This window comes from Pelecanus crispus, chromosome 1 (assembly GCF_030463565.1).
Source record: "Pelecanus crispus isolate bPelCri1 chromosome 1, bPelCri1.pri, whole genome shotgun sequence".
In the NCBI taxonomy this organism is placed as follows: Eukaryota; Metazoa; Chordata; class Aves; order Pelecaniformes; family Pelecanidae; genus Pelecanus; species Pelecanus crispus.
In genome coordinates, this window is record NC_134643.1 from 24,381,587 (window position 1) to 24,405,413 (window position 23,827).

Consider the following 23,827-nt stretch of genomic DNA (forward strand, 5'->3'; position numbering starts at 1 on the left):
AAAATATTAATAAAATCATTAGATCAGTAACACTTCTCAATTTTTACCAAAGATAATTCAGCAATACTTCTTAATTATTACTACTACTATTATACGACTTGTGATGTAACACTTCCCAATTATCACTACTACTATTATATGGTTTGTGCTGACAGCTTTTCTTCCCCCATTTTCCTGTAAATAACTTGGTAGTACTCAATTTTAAGAACAACTTTACAAGCTGAAAAACATTTTGGTATATATGCAGGCAGGTCTGTCTCACTTTGGCCCATGGGGAAAACATGGAGCAACCCCTCTTGGAACACATTTCTGGGCACATGAAGGAGAAGAAGGTTAATGGGAACAGTCAACGTGCTGGACCAACCTGATTTCTTTCTGTGATGGGACATCTGGGTTTGTGGATGAGGGGACAGCTGGGGACATAATTTACCTTGATTTTAGCAAGGCTTTTGGCACTGTCTCCTGCAATATTTTGGTACCCAAATTAGGATGTTATAATCTTGGTTGGTATGCAACTAAATAGGTAAGAGTCAGTTTGGATGATGGGGCTCAGAGGGTCATGTTTATAGGTCATGCTCTACCTGGAGGCCAGTAACAAGGGGTCTGTTCTGGGTCAGGTCCTGTTAAACATCTTTACCAATGTTCAGTAGGAGGCAATGGCATATACTGTCATAAAGTTTGTAGATGGTATCAAATTGGGGGTTAATAGTAGATACACTGGAGGAAAGCGCTGTTATCCAGAAGAACCTAAACAGGATGGCAGAATGGGCCAATGGGAACCTCATAAAATTCAACAAGGACAAATGCAAAGTTTGGCACCTGGAAAGGTAGAGCCCTTGCAATGATTTAGGCTGGAGACTGACTGGCTTGGGAGCAGCTCTGTGGAAAAGGCCATGGAGGCCTCATAGACAGCAAACTGAGCATAAGCTAACAGTGCCATGGTCACAAATGGGCCCAACAGCCTCCTGGGCTGTATTAACAGAAGCAGATAGATTGAGGGAAGGGGTCATCCCCATCTACCTAGCTCTCATTAGGCCACATCTGGAATACTGGCCTCCCAGTACAAGACACACATTAATAAGCTGGAGCAAGTTCAGCGCAAGACCACCATGATGGTTGGTGGCTGGAGCACCTGTCCTGTGAGGAGAGAGTGATGGAGCTGGGCTTGTTCAGCCTGGAGTAGAGACAGCTTTAGACAGACTGAACAGCAGCCCCCAGTGCCTGCATTGATATACAGGTTGCTCAGAGAGGTGGTGGAGGCCCCATCCCTGGAAACGTTCAAGGTCAGGTTGGACGGGGCTCTGAGCACCCTGATCTGGTTAAAGCTGTCCCTGCTCACTGCAGGGGGGTTGGGCTAGATGACCTCTAAAGGTCCCTTCCAACCCAAAGCATTCTGTGATTCTGTGATTCTATGAAATCTCTTGGTAGCTATGCCTCACATTCTGCTTGAATCTAGGTCTGTTCTGTCCTTCTAGACAATATCTTTTCAGGCTGACAAAAATCTCTCCTTTTGTGACAGATGATAACAGTGACTACATAGAAAGTATCACAGATCTCTAAAGGGAAGTGCACTGGCTTGTCTTCTCTGTATAGTGTTACCATAGAAAGAGCAGATAGACACCTGAACATCCCAGTGTGCCAGATTCACCTTGTATGATTAATTGCATTTGGGAGAGTAACGTAAATGTTTGGGTCACTTACAGTTCCCCTGGGTATTATCAGACAAGACATACTAGGGGCAGCCCTGAATCAGTCACAAGCCCACCTTGGTGCTGGTTCTGCAGTGCAATTTAGACACATCTACTGCTGCATACCTTTAACACATAAGTTCCTACCTTCTGGTATTGCCCCCAGGAAAGTTAACATGTTAGGTTTTATTTCAGGATTAAAATTCTTGACAGATAAGAATGTCAGAGGGAAAGCAGAGGTCGGATGCTGACATCAGAGAGATTCTAATGCTGAATATAGTAAAGATGCAGTATTACCTATGGATGACATTGTAGCTGGTGAGGGTGCAAATACAGAAATAATTGTCAGTAATGATATATAAGAATTGTGGAAGGACTACTCTGTGTTATTTTCCAGGAGAAACTAACTGAATTCTCACCAGAGAATGTTGCAGTTCAATTAAAAAAAAAAAAAAAAAAAGTAACAGCATAGTTCAAAGAATTGAGATTCACCCTGAACACAGAAAGAGCAAAAAGAAGGTGGCAGGTAGAAGGAGGGTTTGTATGTACGCATGGGAGGGATTGGAAGGAGAGGTACATATGTCATCACTGCCCTACCTTGTTGCTCTTCTGAGATCCCCTCCTGAAATACCTGAGAGATGGTCCTCTAACATATCTTCATACTGCACATTTCTGTGGGAGTCAGCAAAATCCTGCCTTGCCACGAGAATCCTCCAGGTTGGTGAAGAATAAATTTAAAGCTTATACAAGTTCTTACATAAAAATAGTATTTGTGTCAGGTCTGTGCCATAAATATGTGGTTTAATGCTGAAGAAACCGAGAAGAGACTAACTCATAGAGAAACTTCAAAGACAAATTAGGAGTTCGGGGAACAGTTAGCTAAGCCACATTAAAACCACTCTGTAGTTTTCTTGCTGAGTTCTGGGGTAAGTAAACACCTTGGTAATCAAATTGATGTCATTGTCCTGGAAGTTGAGAAGTATTGTGATATGATACCTATCCAGTACCCGACCCCTGCAAGTGCTAAGACAGACATTTTCTGCCCATGTTTTTGAGATTGCAATTCTCACATTTCAGCCCTCATCCTGGAAAGTTTCCATACAAAGGAAATCCAGGCATGCGATTCAGATGGGAGCTGTAGGACTCTGAACAGATATTGGTTCAGATGATGAAGCATCAGGACTCCATGCCATGATATGACATTATACGTAAAATAAGGATACATGCATCCAAAAGAAATGAGACATTTTGGGTCACAGGTGGTATGGCTGGATTGAACCATGTAGCAGAATGACAGGATTAGGCTTGAAAAGAAGTATGGTTAGCCCAAAATTATATAACTGCTGATGTACTTTGTCACATGACACAGTACATGGCACAGGAAGTGTATGACGTCATAAACCAGTTCTACCTGTGCCTGCAGGAACAACCGTCTGTGTGGGTTGGCACTAGTCCTGTGGTACTAAACAGATGCCCTAGTGCAGAACTTTCTTCAGGTTGAGAATATGCCCTTACCTCTCTTTCCATGCATGACCCTTATTTGATAGATGCAACTGCTTGTTGGGCATAAAGATCTGCTGTATCCGATAGGTGGAGCTACTGAGCAAGAAGATACCAGTATTGTAATGAAAATGTGTTAAAACATGGGTCATATGGAGGCAAAAGGGCAAACTAAAGGCATGATAAGGCTATGCAATTGAGGTAATTTGATGGGAAAAAATGAAGATATGTTTGCCCTGACATACCTTTTTTCCACTTGGTAAATCTGCACCTGGACAGACCTGTGAAATAATGGTGAGTTTTTACCAGTTTTGTTGTCTAGGAAGAACATAAGCAGTCCATAATAAGAACGCTTATAGAAACCAGATAAGCTTTTGCATAGCCTAAAAGAGGTGGTAGTTCTTCCTTTTCTCTTCTGAATTGGTGTACTCAAGTCACTTGAGATGATAGGTGCACAGACACTGAGGGAAAAGAGCTGAGACATACATGCATTAATCTGAGCTCAGAGAAAGACCGCCAAAGTGGAACTCGGAGCATGCAAAGCCACCTAACTTGAAACCAATAAAAACATTGTTGGTAGCCAGCACAAATTAATCTGGCCAGGTTTGTACAACAATCATGCGGCATCACAGAGGGACATGAAATAGCCCGAAGTGCAGTTTTGCTTTCTATATTGCTTGTACTCTCATAGTTTCTACTGAGTCAGTGTCTTCTGCTATTTGACATATTTTTGACATTCCTTATGGAAAATTAGATAATAAAGTCTGTGGAGCAGGGACAGTTGCTGTGTGCTCCATGTTTGTGCACTTCCTAATATAGATAATGTGAATATATTGCCTAAGATTTTTTACTTTGTTGCTGTTCATATTAGACTTTTGCCTAAGGTGATAATTTTCAATATGTATCAGATTCTTTTCTGTGTGGTTGGGTGTGTCACCAGCATTTCAGCAGTAGGGTGGGTTATACCAACATGTGAAAAATACAAGGGAAAATGTATGTTAGAGACTCCTCTATGTATTCCTACTGTCTCCATCAGTTTATAAGCTAACTGCTCTTAAGGTGTTTCTTATCACCCAGTTTCTGCTCTGTCCTTAAACTTTTCCAGGTTCTTGTCTCTGCCCCTGGAAATCCCTGCCCTCTGCTTCCGTTTTGGCTAATCTTGATTATGATTTTTGGCCTAGATTATAAAGCAGTATAGGCTCTTTTAAAAGTCTTCTTTGAAAAGACTTATTTTGAGAAGTCTTATTTTGAAAGACCTTTTGGAGTGGACTTTGAAAGGGCTGTGGGTCAGATGCAGCGCAGAATGTATCGTGTATAGCATGCAACATACCCTCTGCACCACAGCTAGGAACCTGGCACCTAGTTCTAAAATCCAGTTCAGGTCAGTTGGGGGTTTCATCCTGCTCCAGAGCTAGGTAGGGAATTCACAATGGCCTTCTGCAATGAATGAAATCTGACAGAAAAACTGTACTGGAGCAGTGTCACAATGAATTATGGGACAAAAAAAAAAAAAAACAGAGCGACATCAAAGCAAGTAAGCACTCAAGTGAAACCTTTAGAGATTAGTAGGAACAGGAGAGGAAATACTTTTGTTAATGCACATATTTTTAAGTTGAATTTTGGCCATTTAAGCTGCAGTTTAGTTAATTTCTTTTTCTAAAAGATCAGAGAGAAAGTTAATGAAAAAATATTTTTATTTGTTTATATGTTTTGTTTAATTCACCTCTTGGAGCAATTCAGTGTAAATTCATTGAAGTCAAGGGACCAACCATCAGTGGATTCATCCTTCTGTCACTAAACTTATTCTGACATAAGGAATGGACTCAGCAAACATTTCTAGATAAGGCTAGTACTTGAGTACCGCCTTTGTAAGATTTCTGTTCACAAATTGCAATTGAAATGTGTGTTAAGGGCTGAAGGGACTTGTTTGATTTTTTGTTTTTCTTTTTGTTGTTCTATTTTAGCTGCTTCCTTGCTCATTACATTGTTCCCATTAGCATAATGTATTGGTTGTGTTTGCACAGCTTTGCCTGCCAAAGGCTGCCCTGCAGTTGTACAGCCATTGGGGTAACCAGCTGTTACTTATTTAAGCCTCCATCATTTTGTATGACAGAGTAACTTAATTATGCCCTGCTTGAAGATGCTAAATAAAATTATCTTCTGAACAAGTGTACTTCACTTAATATTTGTCTTTATCTGGTACTTGAACTCTGACACTTAAGCCATGTGCACTAAATAAACAAACACATTTTAAAACTAAACCTCATATCAAGCTAATTATTGCAGAGTTAGAGGTTGTTATATAGTATTTCTAGAGCACGGTTACCTTTTTAAATAATGCATATTTAAAAGACTTCAGAAAACAGAAACTAAAATGTAGTTAATAGTATAATAAACCAGCAATTAAGGTTAAACTTTTTCTATATTTTGTGAATATAAGAAATAGATGGTCAGTCAGTGCTGGTCATTTAAGAAAGACAGGATTTTAATACTTTATAAATTTCATGTCTGGACAAGAAAGAAGATTGCTTTCTACTCAGAAATATATTCTAGTTATAAGAATGTGTCAGTCAACAACAATGGTCTCTCTGTGTTATAGCAAACCATTTGGTTTTTATTTTAATCCTGGAGTATGAATTAAATCCAAGCCACACTTTTTTCTTTATCCTGGTAACATCTTTCCTTAGTTCTCTATAAGGCAGATTTATTTCTTTCCCTTTTTCATCACTGGACAATTATACATATGAAAGTGACAATTTTGGGGTTGCCAACTGGCTCCTTGAGTTTTGAGTGTTCCAAAATGTCAGATTCCATATTTTCAAATGGATTATAATTGAAGATGTGCCAATCTACAAGAATTTATATAATAGTTGTCCACCTGCCACATTTGCTAGTTGATTTAGCTTTAGGGCAAACACAAACTTCATTCAAAGTAGATACCTGAAGACTGATTTAATAATAAACATATAAAATAAATTTTGCTAAAAATTATACAAGTGAAAAAAAAAAGATTCTTTAAATTGCACTGCATCTGATCTAGATGAATTTATCTAAGTTGTGCAAGTCAGAATGCATTTGACTAAAGAGGGTTATAATTTTATAAGTGTTTGAAAGTAGTATGAAAGTGATTTGAAGGCTGGACTACATCTCTGATAGAAAATCTCTGGAAATCTTATTAAAAAGAATATCTTTTAGTAAATAAAATTGGAAATAGAGTTGAAATTCATCATTGTACAGAGTACTCAGCTGTAGCCCAATACATATAATTTTTTGTTGCTAGGAAAAGTCTACAGCCTTTACATTAACCTGTCAACACATGCTTTTGGGATATATTTTGGCTTGTGTCCTGAGCTTCTCTTAATTGTGATAACAACTGTCCAGCAGTCAGGAGACTATTGCCTAACTTGTTTCAGCTTACCTCTCTGAATACTGTATATGGTAGAGATCTAACAAACCTGTGAAGCCACTCAGTAACAAAGTAACAGGGACTTAATTACAATTAATAAGCAGTTAATGGGTGGAAGTAGACTGACTGTAGATGGGAACTCATTTTTAAAAAGATGAAATAAGCACACAGTGTTAGAAAATATGTAAAAGTAACCTCAGCTGGACCCAAACCTAAGGAGGAGGGAACACCAACCATCAACATCATACACCTTCTCCTGGTTGAAGGACTTGGGATGCTGACAACTCAACATAAACTCCCCTTTCTGCTATTCTTCTTTAGGAGCCAGAGGAGCACGGACAGGGTGTGTACCGCTGGAGAAAAGGGCTTGATACTCAGAAGTTCATTTATAACAGATTTAGCTACATTACTAATAAGATTTTCCTGTAATGATTAAATAATTTGAACAGTAAAAGCTAGTATCATTGTAACTGGATTAATAATAATATTTGCTATAGTTTTGATTAGGCTGTTATGATTTTAATTAGACTAACAATAAATTCTTTTGGCATTTTGCCTGTAAGATCTTAAGTGTAATACAATATACCATAAAAATTCTATTTCTACATTATGTTGAAGGTTTAATTAATGTATAACATAAAAACTACTTTTAAATAATCTCCTTCCTCAGGATTTCCATGCAGCACAGTCTTTTTCCAATATGGTTATTTAATACTGACATTTTTTTTTACTGGTATTTGGATATTTCTTAGATTAGTTTTACAAATTGTGAGTACCTACCTTCTACTTGAGCTTTTGGAGTTCAGTAGTCCTGAATATCAGGACGGACAATTTTTTTTTTTACAACAGACATAGTAGAGATTGGTCTTTGGTCAGTGATTGACTACTGTGGCTCTATTTATAGCAAGGCTGATGAGATGAATGGATCACATGGCCCTTTAAAAACCGTAATACTGAAACAAATTTTGTGCTGTGGTATATGTAAGCTGTATGATAGTGTGATATCTAACCTAACTTATGAGAAGACAAAAGAATCAGATTACCTACTGATATTTTAAATTGCTTTGAAGGTCTGCAAGGCGGTGCCTAACATTTTCCATGGGACCTATGTCCTGAGGATGGACCACAGTAAAGCAGCAGACTTTACTACTGTTCTTAATAAAACATTGTAATAAGTGTTGCAGATGAAGTAAAGCTGAACATTTTTTTCTCTTCAAAAATATTTGATATTTGAGAATTTGATAATGCAGCACTTGTTTCAGTCTAATCTTGTCCATTTTTTGCTGGAAAACATCACAATTTCTGATGCCAATATTCTATGACATTATCTGTAAAACCACCAACTAGGTCTACAGGGTCTGCAGCAACAGAAAAATTTTTGAAATGTAGCAATTACAGAAGAGCTAAAGCATCTGAAACTTGTATACTGAAACAAACAAAGGGAAGAGGGAGGAACAAACCCAAGGAATTAGGCAAAAAAGCCATTTTTCTAGAATTTTACAGTTAGAGGTGACTTTTGCCGATAGAAATGACAACTGCCATCAAGCACATACCCAGATTTCTTCCCAGGGTTCTGCAATCTATGTTCAAATCTGGACTGCCATGTCTGCACTCCTACAGTTATCACTATTAGCCAGACTGAGGACAGATTCTGTATGATACATGATTCAGCCAAACTGTATCTTCCAAAAAAGACATACACATCCAGATTAAAGGCATCAGGTGAGGAAAGTTGCACTCATACCTCCGGTACAGTGTTTTAATGGCCCTTCAAAATCAGTTTAAAAGTCCTAATGCCCAGGCCTATACCATAGCATTGTTTCATTGTCTACTATATAGACACAGTGGTAGAGTATTATATTTATATTAGTTGTTCCCAGCCCTTTTTTCCTCTTTTTATTTGATACATTACAGTGGTATCCTGATACTCTTTGTGTGACAAAGGAATTGTGTCTTGTTAGGAAATGAGATGAAGAAATACACAGACTTGGACAACCATTACTGGTCCATGGAGAAGTTGTTCCCAAATGACATTAGAAAGTCTTGGTGAAGTGAATGTCTTCAAATTCCCACTATCTGAGTTTCAGGAGTTGTCTTTGGTTGGGATACAGCTGTCCTACTATACCTCTGTGGTAAAATCAGGTATTGAGAAGTCACTGGAAAATATTTGGATGAATTAAAGTTAGTTTTAGGCATGTGGTGAAGAAAACACTTTGGAGGGGAAACTATGCAATGCAAACTTTCTAATGTGCAGTTGTGGAACATACCATTTCCAATGAGCACTTGACAGCTTTGAGTCGTCTGTACCAACTTACCTTAAAATAATAAATACAATGCTAAAAAAAAGACCTAGTAAAGCCATTTCTTTCTTTTCATAATATAATTTATGTGTAGAAGGGGAATACTTATAAACATTGCAGGAAAGGTCAGAATTAGACTTAAGTGGAAAACCTGAACAGTGAAATCATTACCATAATTCAATTTCTGAAATTCAGGTATATGCATGTTCTACTGCAGCTACAAGCTTTTATAGCTCCTCTCACATCCAAGCTTTAATGAAAGTTCATACTTTTTAAAGCTGGCACACATTTAATTTGAAATCAGTTATTAGATCTTTCCTTTCTCTTAAAGTTTCTGAAAGCAATTGAAATTTACAGATAAAAATAAAGAGGATTTGTTTTCTTAGTTTTCTCTACAATGTACAGAATTACACCCTACATTTACTGCTTGAGATAATAACCTAATGAATGTTGTACTTTCATGTTTGTGAAAAAGCTTTGACTTTTTCCCTCAAAGCCTCATTTTAATTGGTAGTTTGATAAGGAATGTTTTTAAAAGGTTAAAAAACATAAATGTTAAGTAGGTTCCCATCTTGTCTAACTGAACAAATGTTTGAAGAAGAGTCATTCCATGAAGTTTATCTTATACCTGGCAAATAATCTTGTTATATGAGCAAAACAACAACTGACTTGCACCTGTGATTTTTTTCTTCAAGAAAAGATGGATTTTCTTCCCACAGGTCCGCACAGAAAAGTATGTTGTGCACTGAAAACAATAAAAATCTGTAGCTGTAAGCTTATGCGGATGGAGGTTCTGCAGAGAAGCATGAATTCTTTTGTTAGTTATTGGCACCTGCCAGCATTGTTACCTCCCTGTTTATACTCTCCTGGTTGCAAATATATTTGCCTGCAGCCAGCCTTTTCCATGTTGATTTTTGGTGTAGAATCCATTGCATGGCATTTCTTCCTGATTTGTGAACACAGCTGTGAAACCGTAAGTGTTGTCATCCAGTCAGTTCTTTAGCAAGCAGCAACACGGGCAAAAGCAATTGTAATGTTACGGCATGTGCATGACTAAAAGAAAGGGATTGTCTTTTTCTAAGCCCTCTATATTCTGCAGTAGAAGGAGGATGGCTATGAATGTTTTCAGTGTTTTACTGTGACTAAAAAGACTCATGCTCTCTCCACCACAAACGGAGAGGGACAATTTTGCTGTCTTTCCCAGTCTGTGGGGTGCCTGTGGATAGATGGCATGTATCTTTTTTTTATGATGCATCATTTATCTTCTGGCTGTAAATGATCTGGTAAAGGCTTACAACAGCTGGGAGTGATGGCAAGAGTGGCAGGAGGGAATAAGAGCAAAAAACCCTTGTGGGAAGCAAAACTTGCTACATTTCTGGCCTTAAAAAATGAAACTGGCTGAAGGAGCTGAGAAGATTCACATAAGAGACATAAAGTATTTGGTAACAAGGATAAGGGAAAAATTAAATCATTATTCAATCTTCTGCTCTGTTACTGGCAGCGTGGGACACGTTCAAGAGTGCCTAGCTGGGTATATCTGTCTCAGCAGGATGGTTCAGACTTCAGTATTTGATGCTGAGGCTGTTTCTTTAGCCTGTGGGGAAAGGCACTTCTTAAGGGCAAATTGTATAGAATTAGCCAATAAGAGACATTAGACCAGCTGCCTCTTTTTAAACATCCACTTCTCTTTGGAGTGCAAGTAGCTGAGTTGGAGCTACTCTAGGCACCCCAATGGCTTGAGATGTACCAAGCCTTCCCTCTGTGGTTTAGCACTTCACTAACTGCTGGACTTGTTCATCTTCTGTGTTACAACTACTAGCAGTTAGAGAACTTGCACCAAAGTGGAAAACTTAGAGTCAATTCACTCAAGAAATCACAATAGCTGTATCTCCCACCTATCCAGGATATACTATTAAAACCAGATTAGGGAATAGGCTGGGTGGAAGGTACTTTAGATTTGACCTACTAAAACTGAGTGGAAAAGAAAAATAAATAGTAAGAGAAAACCAGCAATTCTGAAGTGTGTGAAAGTAGGGGAGCACTCAAACCAAAGAAGCAATCTGGACGAAAGTTGTGACATTACCACTATTTTATTTTCTCTAATGAAAATGGTTGCTTTGTGTTGAACTCAAGGCATGCTGTGTGCATGACATTGCTTCTGCAAGCACCAGACTGATGGGACACTGCTGGGGACCTGGGCAGTATTTCGGTTCTAAGCAGTGAAGCCTAGCTGAGAGGTAGTCATTCAGCTACCTGCACTGGGACAATTTGGTGCACACACCCGCTTTGATGCACAGAAATTTTTCAGGTTACCAAGGAGGCAATTTAGTTTCAACTACTTCCAAATTGAAGAAGCCATCAGAATATCTGTATTCTTCCAAAATATCCTTTCTGGGTGCCCAAATATTTCCTATGTCACAGCCTATGTCTCAGTGTTGAGAAAAGGAGATACATAGTCCTAGAATCAACAGTAGAAGATAGAAAATCCCTAAATATCCTCATGGCTATTATCTATTTTAGCTGCTTAGGCAGTCAGAGGCTACATTACCAGGCTTGTAGAACCCTTTTGATGAAGAAAGGGTGCAGGTAATTTGTGAGATAGACATATCAGGTGTCTGAGTGGGTACACAGGGTCTAGATCATGTACATGAGACAGTCTGTCGTTGTGAGGGATCCTTTGTCAGTTGTGGAGGTGGAAAACAGTACATAAGAAGTCCTGTATCAGTTCTGGTGTGGAGCTGGGGTAGGGGTTGGAGACAGGAAGGTATTTAGGCCTCAAGTTTTTCCCATAGTACAAAGATTTTTCTTTTTTCTTTTGCTACCATGATTTATTTTTCTGTCTTACATCTTCTGACTGTCAAGAACAAGGAGAATAGTTATAGCAGTCTTTGTTGCATCTGTGAAAGGCTTTATTGGACAAAAAGTTTGTAGTTCAGAAGGGATTTTAGTGTGAGGAGTGCTGAAATTCATTTCTGTGTAACCATGAATTGTGAGAAAGGGACCTTTATTCTCCTATAACTTAGAGTGAGCTACCACTGAGACACATGAAAAATTATTCAGACCTCATATCTTATTAAACTGAACTACTTTTGTTGCTCCTTGATTTTTAGAGCAGCTAATTCTGTAAAAGTTACAGGTAGTTATGTTCCCAGAATAATAAAAGTACCCAGAATGCACAGCCATAAAATATCATTGTCCTCTGGTCAGGGATAAAACAGGGTAAGAGTCAGACAAAAGTCAAACCAAGTGTGTGGCATCCTGTTTGCTAGACTTGTGCTTCACCAGACTGAAAAAAGGGGGATTCCAAAGATGGGGAAGATTAGGTGCAGGGAACGTTCCTGTCCTATAAACAGACTCTCAGCCTGCAAATGACTGTTTAAAAAGTAGGGCCTGCTGTGATAGAACAAGGGATAATGATTTTAAACTAAAGGAGGGTAGATTCAGACTATAAGGAAGAAATTTTTTACAATGAGGGTGGTGAAACACTGGAACAGGTTGCCTAGAGAGGTGGTAGATGCCCCATGCCTGGAAACATTCAAGGTCAAGTTGGACGGGGCTCTGAGCAACCTGATCTGGTTGCCGATGTCATAGAATCATAGAATAATAGAATCATTTTGGTTGGAAAAGACCTCTAAGATCATCTAGTCCAACCAGTAACCTAACATTACCAAGCCCACGCTAAACCAATTAAGGGTAGAGTAGCAATTTCATGTTTCCTGGCTTGGTGGCTGGATTATTTTTTAATGAAAGTAAAAACTAGGAATCATTAAGGTTGGAAAGTACCTCTAAGATCATCAGTCCAACCATCAACCCAACACCACCATGCCCACTAAACCATGTCCCAAAGTGCCACGTCTACCCGTTTTCTGAACACTTCCAGGGATGGTGACTCCACCACCTCTCTGGGCAGCCTGTTCCAATGCTTGACTACCCTCTCTATGAAGAAATTTCTCCTAATATCCAACCTAAACCTCCTCTAGCACAACTTGAGGCTGTTTCCTCTCGTCCTATCGCTAACTACATGGGAGAAGAGACCAACACCCACCTCACTACAACCTCCTTTCAGGTAGTTGTAGAGTGATAAGGTGTCCCTTCAGCCTCCTTTTCTCCAGGCTAAACAATCCCAGTTCCCTCAGCTGCTCCTCATAAGACTTGCGTTCTAGAACCTTCACCAGCTTCATTGCCCTTCTCTGGACACGCTCCAGCACCTCAATGTCTTTCTTCTAGTGAGAGACCCAAAACTCAACACAGTATTTGAGGTGCTGCCTCACAGTGCCGAGTGCAGGGGGACGATCACTTCCCTGCTCCTGCTGGCCACACTATTCCTGATACAAGCCAGGATGCTGTTGGCCGCCTTGGCCACCTGGGCACACTGATGGCTCATGTTCAGCCGGCTGTCAACCAACACCCCCAGGTCCTTTTTGGCCAGGCAGCTTTCCAGCCACTCTTCCCCAAGCCTGTAGCGTGGCATGGGGTTGTTGTGACTGAAGTGCAGGACCCGGCACTTGGCCTTGTTGAACCTCATACAGTTGGCCTCGGCCCATCAGTCCAGCCTGTCCAGGTCCCTCTGCAGGGCCATCCTACCCTCCAGCAGATCGACACTCCCACCCAACTTGGTGTCATCTGCAAACTTACTGAGGTCACACTCAATCCCCTCATCCAGACCATTGATAAAGATATTAAACAAGGCTGGCCCCAAAACAGAGCCCTGGGGAACACCACTAGTGACCGGTTGCCAACTGGACTTAACTCCATTCACCACTACTCTCTGGGCTCTGCCATCCAGCCAGTTTTTTTACCCAGCGAAGAATATACCTGCCTAGGCCATGAGCCGCCACCTTCCTTAGGAGAATGCTGTGGGAGACAGTATCACAGGCTTTACTAAAGTTCAGGTAGATGACATCCACTTCCGTCACCCACTAGGCAGGTCACCAGGTCATAGAAGGAGATCAGGTTGGTCAAGCAGGACCTGACTTTCATGAACCCATGCTGGCTGGGCCTGATCCCATGGTTGACTTACACATGTCTGTTGAACGTACTTGAGATGAACCGCTCCATAATCTTCCCTGGCACCGAGGTCAGGCTGACAGGCCTGTAGTTCTCCACATCCTCTTTCTGGCCCTTCTTGTAAATGAGCATCACATTGGCAAGCCTCCAGTCATCAGGGACCTCCCCTGTTAAGCAGGACTGCTGATAGATGATGGAGAGTGTCTTGGCAAGCTCCTCCACCAGCTCCCTCAGTACTCTCGGGTGGATCCCATCCGGCCCCATAGACTTGTGGGCATCCAGGTGGCATAGCAGGTCATTAACTGCTTCCTCCTTTATTATTGGGGCTTCATTCTGCTCTCCATCCCTGTCTTCCAGCTCAATGGGCTGAATGCCCTGGGGATAACTGGTCTGGCTATTAAAGACTGAGGCAAAGAAGGCATTAAGTACCTCAGCCTTTTCCTCATCCTTGGTGGCAATGTTCTGCCCTGCATCCAACAGAGGATGGAGATTCTTCTTGGCTCTCTTGTTGTTGTTAATGTATTTGTAAAAACATTTTTTATTATCTCTTACAACAGTGGTCAGATTGAGTTCTAGCTGGGCTTTTGCCTTCCTAATTTCCTCTCTGCATGACCTAATTTCCTCTCTGCATGTCCCTGCTGATTGCAGAGGGGTTAGACCAGTTGACCTTTAAAGGTCCCTTCCAACTCAATGTATTCTATGATTCTCTGATTCTAATAGGAAAAAAAATCAGGCCCAGACTGTCATTGACAACCAGTCTCCAGTTGAGTATGCAATTGCATTAGTATATGGATCAGACTGATGTGCACACCACACACAATGTACACGTGTGTACATATGTTCAAAGCCTTCCTGTCAAGGTCTAGCAAGTTTCTTAAAGGCCTTCTTTCTCATTAGCTTCATTAAAAAGTAGTAAGGGTGATCCATGCAAAACAGGATCCCTGAGGCCAAAGCTCTCTAAAGAATATATTCACTCTTTGAAAACTGTTCTGTCAGAAAATTCCCAACTCATTCTAGTTTTAATGTTTCAATAATTATAACAGCTTGTTCAAAAACACAGCAATCATTAGAAATAAATCTCACTGCATATGAACTGTAATTGCAACATGAAACTATCTGTGATTTGGGTTTTTTGAAATAGGCTGTTGTGCTTGTCATTTCAATTAAATCCACAGAAAATACATTATATGTAATGATATAGCTCATGCAAAATACCTACACTAAGTGCATTGAAATCCACGGGCTCTTATTATTTCAGTGAATGCATGATCAGATATAGAATTGATTCACTTATGAAGTTTACTTGAATGTAAACATTCAGGCAGACATGTTTTCTCTTTACTATTTCTAAGAGCTTGGCACTATGGGTCTTCTTACCACAAAAAAGGTTATTGGGATCTACCATAATGCAAGTATTTTTTTGCTAATATGAACAGTACTATTACATGAATGTATGTATTTTATCCTATAACATCCAGAGGTTTTTTATCTTTTTTTATCATCTAACTGTTATACTGAACCATGAGAGAAAGATGAGCCTTACAGCTTGGGTACTTGATAAGGACTTAAAAATTTATATATTTAAATGTCAGGCATTGTTACAGATTCTGTGGGTGAGGCTCAGCTAGCCACTTAACTGCCATGAGTTGGATTTTAAAAGATGGTAAGGCTTCAAACAAGGATTTTTTATGTTTAATGGAATATTCATATGCACTACAGTTTCTTAAAGGTATTACATGCATTGATTTCAGTTTTGCAAATCCCATTAGGAAATATATGCATCTTTAGGAACCAAAATACTTTTGCTTTTGGACACCTCTTAATGCAACGCTAAACCTGAAAAGCCACAGCTGTACCAGTTTAAATGATCAGCCAGTTTGGTTCAGAGAGAAATGGATACGTTGTTGGTGCTGTTTGCATGTGAACATGCATCTGTACAGAGGTTCTTCCACAGAAGCCTGACAACAACTGCTTATTAATGTAACCGTGTGAGGTTTTCATTAGAAGTGTTCATGCAAAATGTAGGTCAAGCTCTTCTTTCAGGCACACCACTGTCGTTTTGGAGATTGAAAGGAATGGAATTATTTTACTAGTGTGAGAAAGACTATATTGTATGTATTTCCTGACGTATTGTCTTGATGTATTATTGAAGAAGGAAGGTGGTGTTCCTATAACTTTCTTCAGCACAATAAGGAGACAATCCTGATTGTCTTTTCAGTCTGGTGCTGTCCCTGAAAGAAGGTTCAGCTTCTTACAAATTTTGAAGCATTGTCAGTCTTTTCTTAAAGAGCAGATTGGGCTATCCCTCATTTTATGGTAATATTTGGCAATTTTCTGTACAATTATACAGATACTTTGCAAGGTGGTTCAGAGTGACAGTCCATGCTTCCAAAATACACTTGTCACATTTCTCACCTAACATTTTTTTAAGTGAGAGCACAGTTTACTTGTAATCTCTAAGGAGAAAGTATCTAATGGAAAACTTTGTAAGGTGAAAGTCATTAAAAAATGTTCAACTATAATAGTGACTACACACCAGTTTATTTTGTCTCTACTTTTCTGCCAAGGGCCAAGTTACCCAAGGGCACTTAATAAAAACAGATGATCTGAAGCTGACATTGCAGACAGACTTACTACCTTGTCTCCAGGTTAATGTGATAGTATTGGCTAGTGCTTATAATCATGCCTGATAACAATGTCAGTGAATCCTCTGCCAAGGCAATGAACAGGTTTTACTTCAGTATGTTTTTCAGTATAACAACATGATTACTGAGAGATTTCCTACTCAGTTTAGCAAACCACACAGAATTGTAAAATAAAATCGTTGTCTCATAAAATGTCTAATAAAACATAATTTCTGAAGAAAAAATAAATGCTAAGCAGAACTAAAATTAGTATTTCTAATATACTATCTGAATACTTCTGCAGATAGAAACTTCTCTCTGCTGTTCTTATGGAGTGATCATTGTCATTTTCTTTTATGGGACTATGGAAGACCAGAGTTAGTTTCTTTTTGTAGGTGGTAACGCACAATAGACAGACTCACTCAGAAATGTCAGATTTTTGCTTTGTATCTATAGGGGACTGAGGTCCTCTATGATCTGATTTCCTGGTTCCCTGATTTTCTGATTTCTTAGTTAGGACTGTGACTTATTAATATATTTATTGTATGCCAACAGAGCACTGTGACTACAAGTCAACAGTAAGGTGGAAAAGTTAAAAACAACAACAAAAAATGCCCCCACTAACAAACTGAAGAATATTCAAGCTTCACCTCAGAGAAACTAACTTTTTTTTTCTCCAAGCTTGGAACTCAAAGAGTATATCAAAGATTTAATTAGATTCTGCATTATGTCTGCTGCCAGTTGAACCATGCTGTATACACTACTGAATCACCACGTGGAATACTGTTGTAGAGGCTTCTGTGTATTAAAGTAGATGATACAAGGCTAACCCTATTGTCACCCCTCTTTTCCTGTACAGACATATTTGTTTATTTTCTGCAAATGCAGTTGCTACAGCATCTTGATTACTTTTATGAGAATGAAATTTAATAAATATTATGTTGTTTCTACCACCTACTCTTAAGGTTAAAAAACCAACATGAAACAGCCATACTTGACTATAATTAAAGGTAACCAAAGTCAAGGGTCCTTCTGATGTATGCATAGAAAAGGAGGAGTGTTGTTGGTTCCCTTTCCACCTAGTATTTTTAAGTTAATTACTTTATTTTCCTTCTTATATGAAATCAATGTAACAATGATTTTTTTGTTGTTGTTTCTTTCCTTCCCCAGATGTACATCCAGACAACAACACTTACTGTCTCCATGAGTTTAAGTGCTTCTGTGTCTCTGGGCATGCTCTACATGCCCAAGGTTTATATTATCATTTTTCATCCAGAGCAGAATGTTCAAAAACGGAAGCGGAGCTTCAAGGCTGTAGTGACAGCTGCCACAATGCAAAGCAAACTGAGCCAAAAAGGAAATGACAGACCAAATGGCGAGGTCAAAACTGAACTGTGTGAAAGTCTTGAAACCAACAGTAAGTCATCTGTAGACTTTCCCATGGTCAAGAGTGGCAGCACTTCCTAATAGATGTACGTTCACAAGAATGCACTTTCTTTTAATAATAAACTTTATTCTTTTTGTCTGTTCTGCATGAATCCAGAGATGTGTCAGAATTCATGTACTGCTGAATGTGGGAATGCCTACAGTTGTTGTTTCAAACAAATTGTTTTTCACAGGAGACTAGTCAAAAAAAAACCCCAAAAGCACACGCAGATTTTGGAAAGTCACATCTTTTTAAAATGATTTGGTTTAGCTAGTGCTAATTTGATGTGTTGTGCATTTCTGTGCCAGTTGTGGTATGTCCTGACAGTTCATGAGGTGTATTTATGGTCATCACTGTATATTCAAAACTCAAAGGCTGTTGAAAAAAATATAATGAAAACAGTTAACATTGTTTTTATTTTGCATTTAGATATGGAAATGAAAATAATGCTATTTACCTTTCCACCTTAACTTAATATTTGTTGACTTGGTCATTTATCACAACTCATGTGTACTAACACTTCCCAGAATAACCCTTCCCACCCAGGTTTTCGTTGTGGTCCTACTCATCTTGGTACAAAATCATGATAATTCATATACAGCTTAAGCATTACATGTTCTGATATGTCTTGTGTTAGTAATGGGAAAAAGTTCTTTCCCGTGTCAGAAAAGTTCTTGAATCTTGCCACATCTCTAAATTACTCTGGTATAGAAGAGAACAGAGGTTATAGCTTCCATTCCACCACATGACATACAGTCTTATAAGCTGGACCTCACAATAATAATAATAATCAAATATGAGTAGAGCCAATAACTTTACCACCAGAGCTTAGTAGTTAAAGAGAATTGGTTTCTATTAAGGAGTTAGAAGTCACATGGGATGAACAGCAGCTGTTACAGTTAAAGACAAATTTTTCAGTCAATTTACTGCAAATGAGGGTTTTTTGAATTTTTGTTACTTTTTGATGATGTTGACAGGAGATTGAATAGTACTATTTTGCTTGAGTACATTCAGACAAGTCAGTATCAAGTTTGCAGAAAAATATTGTACTTATTTCAGAAAAATGCAATCCCCCACTGAATTCAATCAGAGTTTGCCAGATTGAAGACTATATAAAAATAGTCCGTAAGTTTACTATACTGTAGTTCCTGATGCATGGAGGATACTGAGTGCAAACCAACTCAAAAACTCATGACCACTTGAAAAACTCATGACCCTTCAAAATGTGTAAATCTGCTAGACTAAGATATGGGTTTATGCAGCTTCAGATTATGACATATAACAAAGGACAAAAGGAGAAAGGCAATTAAATTCCTTGTGGATCAAATAATGGCATGGAAATATGAAGAACTCAATATTTTTTCAAATCTTCAGAAGTCACTAAAAGAAAATTCAGAAAGGGAGAGGTGGATTTTGCTAGGTTTGCAAAATGATAAACTTCTGAGGAAAGGTCAAAGGAGGGCTTCCACAGTAGATTAAGAAAGAGCATTAATAAGAAAGACTTGGTTATCTGTCATTTATCTACTGTACCTAATTAAGAAATGCCGTGTCTGGTATTCCTTAAACTATGATCATTCATAATTCATGAAAAAAGCTGCTTCTCCAGTAGTGTGGTATATGCAGCATAATGCTTATTTACTGTGCTCTAAACATGATTTTAACAGTAGCACATCTATACAATTCTGAGCTCACTAGGAGTACATCCTGACTAGGCTTTGATCCAGGCATCATAATGTTTCATAGGCAAAAATTCAGAGTCAAGTTACTTGCACTCCAGAGAGCTGTCCTTTTATAACAGCTCTTGGCCTCAGGACAGGTTTCTCTCTTCCCCAAAATTGTTCTGTACCATTTGGATTTTATCAGCTTCCCTCTTTTCTGCCAAAATAGTTACTGTCCAGACTTTTGGAGGTTCCTGTGATTTATCAGTGCACAACGCTACATAAGTCCTTTTCAGTAGGTCAATAGTAACAGCCTCTGAACATTGCAAAATTTCTTCTTGCACGGATTCCATGTGAAGTAAATCTTTCTTTTCAGTGATAGTATATGAAGCTGATCACAAAAAATCAGGCTATTCCTAGTATACCAAAAGGGTGTAGTAAGTGTTTCCCAACATTTCTCAAGCACAAATACTCGTAATGATAACAATGCTCATGACTAGGTGAGAAATAAGATGAGATGGTCAGGTAATTCCTTTTGCTTCCCATCCAGAGACAGCTCTGTTCTGTCTGGTTTTTTTTTTATTCCCTGTAACAGACTCTATTCCATGTTGTCACCCACGTGAATACAGTCATGGGTTTTTTTTGTGGGAAAACATTCATATTAGTGGAAAACAAATTGTATCTGGGAAATAGGATGAAAAAAAATATCCAGATGCAATTACAGAAGGCATAACGATGACAAATACTTTAAATGCATATAGGTCAGATCACAATAATCATTCTAAATTGCTTTAGATCCTCTTTTATTTTATTCTTTTTCTTCTTGTCTCATTCCAACATCAATGCAGTAACTGGAGCTAGAAAAGAGTGTTCATTCCCACAAATATTTTGAGCCAAGTCTGTTACTTTTTCTGGCCATCTATGCTTGCCAAATGTGGTTCATGTTATTACTATGAAATGCTAACAGTCTTAAAGAGCAGGACAACAGCTGCTGAAGCTTTCAGATCCCCGAACAGGAACTGTAGGCTTATTACAGTGAACTATAAAGACACTTGCAATATTTATCAAGTATATAACCATTGTTTGGAGTGAGATTAAACTTAATACATTTTGAACTACTATCTACACTAGCTTCCTGTGCTATCATTTTTAAAGTAATAACACTCAGAACTCAATAGGATAATTTTTGTTTCTTGATCAGTCCGAGATTAATTCTGTCAAAACTATTCAAGTCTCAGATACACAACAAAGTTACAGCAAATTAACAAGTTACTCTAAATTAGCTGAGGTGTAGTAGCTACTTATTTTTGTATTTTGAGCTTCTTGCAAATGTCCTCACATAATTCAGTTTACTGAGTTGTGATAAATCTGATTATTTTACATCACTGTGAGCTAAAAACATACACATGAAAAGTTATCATAGAACTCAGCTGATACAGGGTAATGTGGTAAGATAGCTTAACCTGATCACGTATTTGAGCCTATCTTCAGGGTGAGGGAAAAAAATAAGCTCTGCTCCCTCTGTTCTTTTGTACCCAAGTGTGCGGTGTTTGCAGATGTGCATTTATTTGTTATTTCTTAGCTGGGAACAAAATCCTTTTATGCTCTAAGGAACTTGGTGCCATTTCAGCAGACCTGCATTATTTTCAGAAGGAACTTAACAGGCCAAAGGAAAAATAGAATTCTTTCAGAAATCCAGCTGTGGGAGCATGGGAGAGTTCAGATGGGAGCAGTACATCCCATCTGAAAGATCTGAAAGATGTAAATGAGGCTATATTTGCTTCAAGTGTCCCAATACATGCAAATAAAGCTATTTCATGTTGGTGCTGGAATACTGTGATTGATCATGTGAAAGACTTGCTTAGTGTGCCAAAAGCAATCCTTTTATGTGTTAGCTCTTCCAGACATGAAGTACTAGAGTTACCTGTACAAGTAAGAAATATTAAGTTTTGCAGCTTCCTTTTGATTGTTCATTCATATATATACATTCTTAGGGAACAAAAACTGTGGTGATATGTGAATTATAATGGTCTGGTTCTGTTGTGTCTTACAAAATGGCAAATGCAATACTAGAATCAAGTTGCTTAGAAACCCAAAGAAAACATGAAGAAAAAGCAAGCAGCAAACTTATTTAAACTACCTAGTATTCTTTTGCAGCAATTTTAGTCATCTTTAATTTAATTTAATCTTTGGTGCAGGAAAGAGAAACTGTCATTTCTTGGTTTCTGTAGTCTGTTCTTCCCAAATCGTCAGATTGTTGGGCTGGTTTTAGGAGTTAGCATGAAGAATCCTTTTCCTATCTATCTCAGCTGTTCCCACCAGATTTTATATAGAAAAAAGAAATTGAAGGAATGAAGGAAGGTATGGGAATAGAATTAAGATCTTTGAATCTATAGACCAGACGGCTTTTTTTGCCATCAAATTATTTTCATCCAGCTGCAGTCTTCACTGTCAAAAGCAGAACATATCTGTAGCAGATGGGTTATAAACCATATTTGGGAAGCCAAATTCCTCTTTATGCAGTGTGACATAGACCTTATTATAAAGACAAGAAAGAGACTCAGTCCCCCAGCAGTCTGATTTGCCATGTACCCAACTGGTTTAAAATTATGGAGCTGCCTGTGAGACCTGATGTCACCACTTCCCTCTTCCTACCACCTACATTAACACAACAGTGGAAATTTGGGCCATATTTTCTACAGCAAAGGGATAAGATATAAGGGCTAAAAGCTGACACAAATTTCCACATAAGATTCACATTTTTTCACTTTTACGATAGTAAAGGTGTTTAACTTTCTCAACATATTGCCTCATTCTGAACAAGGGGTATCAGCTTTGCCCAAAGGAAGAAATGATCAGCTGACCATCAACATCAAGAGATCATAATAGCTTGGCAGCTCTAAAATACAGCCTAGGCTCTCATAAGCATTTCTGCTGGCTCACTTATATGCAGATGCTTTGTGTCTGAAGGCTCTACAGAGAATATGTGCTGTAGGCTCAGTTTTGCTAACTTGGAGAGATGTTTCCCGTATTAGGCTTTGCTCCTTTCAAGGAGAATTAGGCCTCCTTCTGGAAGGACAACCCACCACTAGCTGCAAAGTTGTCATTAACCAGTAGAAGAGAGGGAAAAATCCAAGCTCTAAATTAAAAAACATCTATACAGAAATTAGCAGAATAATACCAGGCAAATAGCATGTTGAAATTCTGTTACTGGTATGCTAAGACCACTCATCATTGTTCCTCTCTATTGACCTCTGTTTCCCCAAGTCATGAACAAATTAAGAAGTAAGTAATCATCAAGAACACAAAACTTAAGATCCAACTTACTCACCACTTATATAAATGCTTAAACTTTCTTACTTTATTCCACGAACATAGGGCACGTTATTTGGAAATATAGTTGGACACCATCTGAGTTCAAATGTTAAATATGGGGGGGCGGGGGTGGGGGGTGGGGATGGGGAGGGGAGGAGAGTGTCTCCTCTCTTGATTCCAAAAATCCTGAACTTTGTTTTTTGTTGTTGTTTGTTTTTGGTTTTTTGATTTACAGCCTCCTCTACCAAGACAACTTATGTCAGTTACAGCAATCAGGCAAACTGAGCAGGGATGAAATTCACTGGAAGACCTGGAGGATGGGATCTTGCAAATAAAGACTTTACCACCACCAGAATTCAGTCTTGGAAATATCAGTAGACTACATTCAAATCAATAGTCAGTTTCCTAAAGGACAAGGATTAAACAAGAGGCAAAAGGCAAAAAGAGACAGGGGAAGGAAAAGTCCTGTTTTATAACACAGAGACAGTGTCAAGCTTCTGAACTGTTCACTCACAAAAGGAAGCAAATCACAAAAGAAAAAAAATATTAGCTTGTGAAAAAAAAATGCTGTTGAAATAAATCATGTCTGATGTTATATTTGTAAGTATTTTTTTGTGATTGTGACAATTTCCTTTCCTGTCCTACATTGTTCAACTCGTAAAAGAAGTTGAGTTTGTTTCTTGTGACGGCTGACTGAAGTCCTGGGTTATGCTAAAATAAATGCAATGGTCAATGCATGCTAATTTTTATACAAAATAATTTATTTCTAATAATAAAGGAATGTTTTGCAAATGTGGAGACTTATTTTGTTGCAGTTTTAAGGAAAAGAAGTCCTTACACTGTTGTCTGTTGTTTGTTTAGAATGTGCAGTAAAGGTGGGTGTACAAATAAAATAATAATCAT

At 38.5% G+C, this 23,827-nt stretch overlaps 1 protein-coding gene across 1 annotated transcript in view; it reads left to right on the top strand.

Moving 5' to 3' along the window:
• Nucleotides 1-23,209, top strand: part of GRM8 (glutamate metabotropic receptor 8) — a 363,184-nt gene extending 339,975 nt beyond the window's left edge. Inside the window, exons 9-10 of the mRNA XM_075704969.1 lie at nt 17,696-17,942; nt 23,160-23,209. Of these exons, the coding sequence (XP_075561084.1) occupies nt 17,696-17,942; nt 23,160-23,209 (297 nt within the window). The remainder of the gene's footprint in view (nt 1-17,695; nt 17,943-23,159) is intronic.
• The last annotated feature ends 618 nt before the right edge of the window (nt 23,210-23,827 follow it).